At 41.6% G+C, this 8202-nt stretch overlaps 1 protein-coding gene across 1 annotated transcript in view; it reads right to left on the bottom strand.

The window, feature by feature from the left end:
• The window catches only part of TOM1L1 (target of myb1 (chicken)-like 1), a 23389-nt gene that overhangs the window by 14529 nt on the left and 658 nt on the right, over positions 1-8202 (bottom strand). Inside the window, 4 exon segments of the mRNA XM_010002762.1 lie at positions 1-3; positions 6-86; positions 5686-5764; positions 8027-8196. The exon segment at positions 1-3 is cut by the window's left edge and continues 90 nt beyond it. Coding sequence (XP_010001064.1) covers positions 1-3; positions 6-86; positions 5686-5764; positions 8027-8196 — 333 coding nt within the window.

Below are 8202 nucleotides of genomic sequence, written 5' to 3'. Positions count from 1 at the left end.
TCCCCCAGCCTGTCTTTACAGAAATCTTTCTTCACAACTAAAGACTGGAATCTTGGGCCACAATTCTCCATACACATGTCAAGCAGCTGTACACACAAAAAGCTTCTGTTACACAGATACTAGGGGAAAAAACCCACAACTTGACTGATTTTGTTTCCTTCTGTTTAATTTGTTCCAAGGTGTTATGGGGAATAGTACAATGGAGATGGTTAGATTCTTGCCAGCTATCTCACCAAAATGCCTGATGAGGTTATTACAGGGGAACAGTAGCTCACTGTGTGCAGTTACACCTACACAGTGCACAATGAAATGTGTTAGCCAGAGTTACAGTATTTTTAATAAAGAAGTATGATCACACTTGTTTCCATGTCATAGCAGTTATTGAACACATGGTACCTTAACAGCATCGAATCTGTCCATAGCTTAAAAAACGACTTGCAGAGATTCAGTAATAGAATTAATTCACTGCCTGGCACATAGGCACCCTGGTCTGACAGATTCTTAAGAGGTCTACAAGAGAAGAAAATAACCTTACTAAGTGCCTCTCTTCTAATCTGCCCTGTAAGTGAGAAACTAATGAAAAAATAGAAAAGAACAAATTAAACAACTCAGAGTACAATTTCTCCACGCGTTTTAAAGGTCACATTGATTTGAAACAGAATAGTTGAACTGTTCCAATTGTCAGATTCATCTTCACAAAAGAAGGCTACTTCCAAAACTCTGCTTGGAATGCTCAGAGTAGGATCCCTGCAAGCAATGTGTCTGCCCTATCAAATACATCAGTAGGTGATAATGACATACTTGTACACTTGGAGATGGCTGATTACAATTCCCATTATACAGAAGAGATAAAAAAAATCTGTCACTACATCCTAGTCCCCTGAAAGTGGGCCAAGACAAGTCCTGATAGGAAACTTGGATTGGGCAGATCAGGAGCAGAGTCAGGAACAGGACTCATCTTGCCTGGCTCAAATCTGGAGACCAATGCCCCATGTAAAGAAAAACAGTTGCTTGTGCTTTTTGCTCTTCAACTGTATCCTTACTTTCCTTCACAATTTAAAGAGGGAAAATGGAAAGGCAAAAGCTAAGGGTAGAAATCAACAGAAGTTTGCAAAATTTCATCATTCTCAGGAGAAAACTTCCCCTGAATCATACAACAGACAAGATATATTCTCAAAAGGATACACAGTTTTTTAAAGGACATTATTGTAATCCAGAGAAAAGTAGGTTAAATATACTTTCTTATTCAGAGTAGACTATATGTAACTTAGCTGAAATAATTCTAGTAACTCATTTTCATGCCTCAGGACTTGGGGATTTTTCTCCCAGTGTGATCAGGAACTTAAGGGAGAGGAGGTTTAAAACCAGAAGAAAATATATTGCTGAAATGAAAACAGGGTAGAACAAAGAGGCACTGGCAGGCTGCTGTGCAAAAAACTGAGACACAATTACAAAAAAATCTTGGCTCGAGTAATTATTTTTCATTAGAAAGAGTAGATGAAGCATATGCTAATGAACCAAGTCATTTGCCTGTACAGCACTTCAAAGATGGTCTGTGTTAAACATTTTCAGCCCAGTGCATGGGAAACTTGGTATTCTACCCTAGTACTAATTCCCTACTTAAGGGGCTGAGTACCCTCTGAATGAAAGTACTGAACTCATGGGCTGGAGCCTCCATTCAATTATGCCAGCACAGCGCACAGTGCAAAACTAAGCTGGTGTAGGAAAAAGAAGAATTTGACTCAATTGTTTTTAACTGGACCATTCATGAACAAGCCACTTTCATGCTAATCATACCTTTCATTAGAATATCAATAAGGAGGTTACTTATCACTGCAAATAGGACTTTACCTTCCCAAGCAGTTCCATTAGAATGAACAGATCCAAAGTGGCCAAGTCAAGCACTGTTCAACCACAGCCAAATAGAATCTGAAGAGATTTATTACAGAACTAGCAAGTTAATTTCAACCAAACCATTAAACTTCCTCTAAATGACAGGCAGGACCTGAGAACTGTTGGAATTGACAGGGCTGCTGTGTTCCAGGCTGGCTGGTACCAGACATCCAGCTGGAAAGTGCCTGGCACTGAGCAAAAGGGAGGGCAAATAGCACAAACCGAGCCCTTTGGTTCACATGATAGCAACACAAACCTAAACCAATAAAAGGCATCTGAACAGAGGTAAAAATAAACGGTAGGGCAGAAACAAAAAAGGGTAGAAGTTGATGGCAATAACAAAGTCAGTGACATTTCCTGCTACAGTCCAGTGGTTTTGTAGATTTTACCAAGATTCTGCATTTCAAAAATATGCATGTTTCAGAAGTATTGAATTTTTCAAATGTTTTATATATAAAGCACTGAAATACAGATTTCTTTAGCTCCCACTGCTTTTCTTTTCCTCTTTGTTCATATACACCATAAAGTGTAACAAAATGGACTGGGCCTTTTTTGATCGAGGAACTGGTTTTGGTTTTTATATCCTCTGCTTTGTGAAATGTTAATTTAAAAAATGAAAATCTGAAGGCCACATTTGCCAGGCTAATTTTAATCTATTTACTTAAATATTTTTTTTTTACATCTGAAAACCTACAGAATATTAAAAACCAGAAAAGCCTAAGGCACAAAAACAAACACCAGAATTTAAAGGCAAACAATTACTTTCTTTACAATATTTTCCAATGATGTAATGCAGAAATGAAGCAATAATTTCAACTTCATTTTCTGCCCACTGCTTTGTATGTAAGAGTGTGTGCATGGACACAGGTACAGAGAGGGACACATTCAATGCACTGCTTCCCCATGTGCTGTTCTGTTCCTAAGAGCCTACAGGCATCAGACCTGGAGTACTGCAGTAAATGCTTTCCAAAACCAAGGGAGACCTATGGAGACAACTGAACCGGTATCTCAACGTTCACTACAGAAACAGAGCTTACCTATCCAAAGTCCATTAGTAATAAGGAGTCAAATAACACATACACACTAAGTTGGACTCCTGCCTAAAAGTTCTAATCCTCACTCTGATTGAGAAATCACCACTGCAAACCTGATGGCTTTATCAGAGACTGTGCAGGAAGCAACTTCGTGGCCTGACACGCACACACCTTGATCCATGTGACTTCACAAGCACCAGGTCACTTCAGTAGACCAGAGTACGTGAAGCAAAGCCACAGCCAGCACATCATACAGCTGGTACTCACCCTGCTTCCTCCAAGTAAACAAATAAGCTGCTATGAGCCAGAAGGAGGAAGATACTGCTGAGATTTAACAGGTCTCAATTACAATCACGGCTAACACAGGTGAGCTACTTCAGATGAAGAATTTCATGTTTCAGTTTGTGTGCATTCTCTGGGAATAAGCTTCTTAAGCAGTTTCATTAGAAAGATTAAATTGCAGAATTTCTTGGTTCAGTAAATAAAGTGCATCAAAACACATTTCTAAAGATAAGTGATTTGTAGATGTGTTGCCTTCTTAGTTGTATCTAATACAGGTAAGAGACACAATTTGATTTAGAATATCAGAAGCTCACATTTACTGTAGGAAACCCAAGCAATAACTCACAGTTCATAAAAAATAACCCTTATTTTTGTAGAAATTCAGCAGAAAAACCATTTTAAGAGGTAAGCGTTGCATGGCAGAAGTTGTGTTTTAGGAACTGGGTATTATTTCTGGTTCTCCAATTGCAATAACTTGTGTTCCAATCTAAGCATTTCAAAATGGGAAATAGGAACAATTTCATTAAGGCAATCAAGAACCCAAAAGAGAAGACACAGCACACAGAAAGACTGATGTGGGAACAAAGGAATTAAAAGTCATACATGGTCAGCAATTAGGTCATCGAAGGAAAGATTTCACACATGCTAAACTGATGGCATTACTGGTAGAAACCAGAAGAAGGAAAGGATCCAGGGGTAGAGGTGGAGGAAAGGAAGGGAGGTCTTACATAAGAACAAGGAGGGGAGAGGAACATAAGAGCAGGAGGAGAGGAGAGTGAAAGACTATTTAAATACCTATTTAAATAAAAAAGCAAACAAAGGATTAATGAACGCAGGGAGAAGAAACCTGTTGTCAGAAAACAGAAGCAGGGCCAAAAGGAAGCAACTGCCTGGCAGGCACAGCTACACGTGCACATGTGAGTGGGTGAGAACAGACATGGAGCAAGGGCCCTGAACAGCCAGGAGACTGTAAGAAAGTGCTGAACTAAAAGCACAACTGAAACCTGGTACACACTCCATCTGTGCACAAACACAACAAGCTTCCAAGTTAACAGGATCACGCTTTTCCTTGGATACATCCGAAACACGATCCTTCTCCCCCTTCTATGTTCTTAAGAGCTGAACTATAATGTCACCTTGGGGATATCTGCAGAGTAAACAACTAAAGAAAGGCTTCTAAATCTAAGCACTTTGTTATCATAACTCCAGCTGTGTCAGATAGAAAGAAAAGGACCTAGGTGCACAAAGACTGTAGGAGAAAGAAAGCAGATCTGATAGAGTGACTGCAGTTACAGCGGTAACCAGAGTGTTTTTGTTATGCAAACAGAGAACACACAAAAAGGTGACTCATGAGACAGTGAAGGAGGAAGCCAGGCAAGAAGTTCGGAAATGGGATGAGCTGAAGGTATATACATCGGTATGTTTAACACATTTATCTGCATCTCTAAGTTGTCAGGAGACACTTGAGCAATTGCTAAGTGACCTACAATTTGACACTATCAATCACCTATCTTCTTTAATCACTTCTCAGCACATATTAATATAGATAATGATTTTGCAAAATAAATACCAAACCTGTGAGTAATAGTACTCAGAGTATAATGCAGACAGGCCTCTACAACCTCAAAATAGGAAACTGAGGAAAATGCTTCTAGACAAATAACGAAGACAAACCCCAACTTACAATATGAACTGAATGACTCTTCTCACAATTGCACTACTGTTTATCAAGAGGAGTTCAAGTGGGGAACTCTGGACTCACAACAGTGTTAGGAACCTTTTGCTACTGCCTACATTATCAGGGTAGTGGAAAATAGAGAACTATGTTAACATACTCCAGTTAAATTGACTGAAATCACAACCCTTCCCCAAAATCTGAGGTAATTCAGAAACTGTCAGATTCTGAAGGCTTGGTTGCCTCAAATGAGGATATTCCCACCCACTCCAACCTTTAGTCATAACACCTGAATCTTACGTGGCTTATCCTGTGTCTTGCTCCCTTGCACAACTGACCACTGTTACCCTTTCATTCATGTTTCTCAGTTACAGGAGGCAACACTTACCTTGCCAGAAGAGATCTTGCACATTCCCACTGCACACCACACTTAGTTTAACTCAGATCAGTACCACAAGGTGACTAACACCATGGTCAAATGTAGCTTTTATGTAATGTCCCCACCTCTGTATCTTTTACAAACAGGTGGGGCACTCACAGAGGGACAATCACTGGAGTAAATAAGAACTATTCTTCGACAAAACACTGGCTGAACAAAACAACTGAAACTGCAACAATAGATTTGTGTCACCCGGGACTCTCTGGAACTCCAGAACACCTGATCTGCACCGTGGTAGTGCTGTACACACAAAGACAGAAAACATCCTGCAGAGTTGTGTCACTGATAATTTGCATGCCACCTTATCGTTTAAGATGTTTTCCTTCTTAGTGTCTAATTAATATAAACATAGCTGTACTTACAGACAGGGTCAGCCTGATCTCCTTATGGTTACAGTTTTTTGAAAGCTTTTTCTTTAGCGCTTTAACTGCATCTTTAGGCCTGTGACAAGAAATTCAGTAGAAGTTACCAGCAAAGTTAGACTGTTTTTCTAGTTTGTAACTTCATCCAAGAGCAAAAAATACCAGCCTGAGATAGAGCATCAAATTCATCCCTGTATTTACACCCACATAAAACGAGAGCAATTGCCCCATTGATTTCAGCAAAGTCACTTCAGCACGGAGCTAGAGCAACAAAGCAGTGAATCAGGTTTGTTACTGCAGCCTGTGTGTTACTCCAGAGACTTCTGCAGAGGAATAAAGTTATTCTTCCTCTGCAAAGCTTTCTCCAAAATGATATTATTTCATTATTGTACAACAGATTTACTTATCTAGCTTTTATTGCCATGAAAGGGAAGAACAATTGCCAGCTGTACCAAGTGGTACCTATTTTTCACGTATGACACAATTTAAAAAAAATTCTCTTGGGAGAGCTGTGAGGAGTAGGGGAGTCTTGGCTAACTTCCACTTCTATAATTGCAGGATGCTTCTAAATCATCTGAGTAATTACCATGTATGGGTGGACAACCCATTCCACCTCAGAGATAGTGACATTTCTGGCCCAGTCATTTTGATTTCTATATATACACCCCTTATCTTTTAACTATCTATGTAAAAGGAAAAGGGTGGAAGATGGTATCAAGCCTCTCACATGTGGTAAACAGTTTTGCCTGATTACTATGGGCTATCTATAGTGTACAATTATTAGGGTCAGCTCAATGCTCATGATCAACAAAAACAAGATGTCCTGAAGTCCCTTTAGGATGTCTCTAGAATCTAAGATGGAGTAATAGGCATAAATACAATGTTTCCATAAGAAAAAAAAAAAATCTGTGTTGAAAAGATTTCAAAAGCCAATGACATGAAATGGGTACTTACCACTACAGCATTTTTCAGTTTGAAATGTTGTTGTACTTAATCAGAAAAAAAACCAACCCAAATATTTCTCTATTTTTATTAATCCTGTGTCATAGCTAGTCATACCAATAGTGCACCAAGTGACAGATGAAAGCTGAGAGGAAAACTTTCCCTTCCAGCCAGAAAGCTGTACTACTACTATTCCACTCCTGCTTCTTGCTTCTTTCACTGAAGCATCTGGAAATACTCTGGTCAGGAGCTGGATATTGCATTAAAATAACCATTTGCCTAATTAGATACAGCAGTTCTGCTGTTCCTAGTATCCTGTTACGGATTATGACTAGTAGTAGTTGCTTAGGAGGAAGTTATAAGGAGCTCCTCTGTAAGCATGAACTATGCACAAGAGGAAATAGTTTATTTTTAAAGCCCTATTGCATAGAAACTCCACATAAAACTAAGGCTGATGGTTACAGTGTGCTGCTGCTTATGGCAATGACCAGAGGGGGGTTATTACTGACCTTCCAAGCTCTAAGAGCCATGGGTGAGAGCGTGGGATCCAAAAAAAACAGAAGAAAGGAAAAGCTGATATAAAAGAAGATATTTGTGCCTAAACTAACACGTACCTCATTCTCCTAGAGAAAGCTCTCCAGCTGGTGTTAGAACACAGCAGTGAGCTCTTACACTGCAATGATGAAGCAGATCTTAGAACACATTTCCTTCTCCCCCTTTTAAAGGTGGAAACAAGGATGGAAAAACTAGCAAGTGACTGAGCAAAGCAAGATGTGACAGTTTGGTGCAAGAGGACACCCCTGCCCCGGGAACTCGTGTTGACGCGATGGATCCTGCTGAGCAGAAACCCGGGCAGGGCTGCCCTGCTGCTGTGGTGCTGAGGCTGCCCGAGAGAACAGGGGGGAACTCCGATGAAGTGAAAAGCAAAGGCTTTTAAATAGTGTTGTAGAAAACCAAATGCTCAAGGTCTTTTTCCAGGTTAGGTTACCCAGAGCACGGGGGGACCCAGAGCACGGGGGGACCCACCCAGCGTGGCCAGCAGGACAGCTTGGGTGGGACACGTTGGACTCCGGTAAGAAAGCCACACTCACACATTTCTCCAGCGCTTGTCTGTGGGGAAGGGCCTACAAGTCTAATCCCTGCAAGTCCTGACGGCTGAGCACGAAGCACCGAGCCAAGCAAAACTCTTCTAGAGGAGCCAAAGCTCCCGGCTGCCGCTTCGGTTTGGGTACCTTTACAGATGCGTCGTACCCCACCTGCACGGTTTGCCCTGCCCGCGGGCAATGCCGGAGCCACTTCTGAGACCAAAACCCGGCTGTTCTCCTTGCCCACAGGAGAAGGGGACATGTGAGGGCACGGCTGGTGCGGGATGCCCCCTCCCCGGCCCAGCCCCGCTCACCCCTCCTCCGTGGCGCTGATCACGTCGCAGATGTGCAGGAATTGTCCCCACTCCTCCGTCTCCAGCGCTCCGAACGTCGCCCGCTCTGAAAGGCCAAGAGGAGGCACCGTAAAGCCGGGCCGGGACCCCAGCGCCGCCGGGACAGGCGGGGGTTGCGGGAAGGCACCGTCCTGTCC

This window comes from Chaetura pelagica, unplaced genomic scaffold, assembly GCF_000747805.2.
Source record: "Chaetura pelagica isolate M959 unplaced genomic scaffold, ChaPel_1.0 scaffold47, whole genome shotgun sequence".
Taxonomy (NCBI): Eukaryota; Metazoa; Chordata; class Aves; order Apodiformes; family Apodidae; genus Chaetura; species Chaetura pelagica.
Note: the sequence above shows the minus strand (reverse complement) of the source record. Positions and strands in the feature narration are given on the sequence as shown.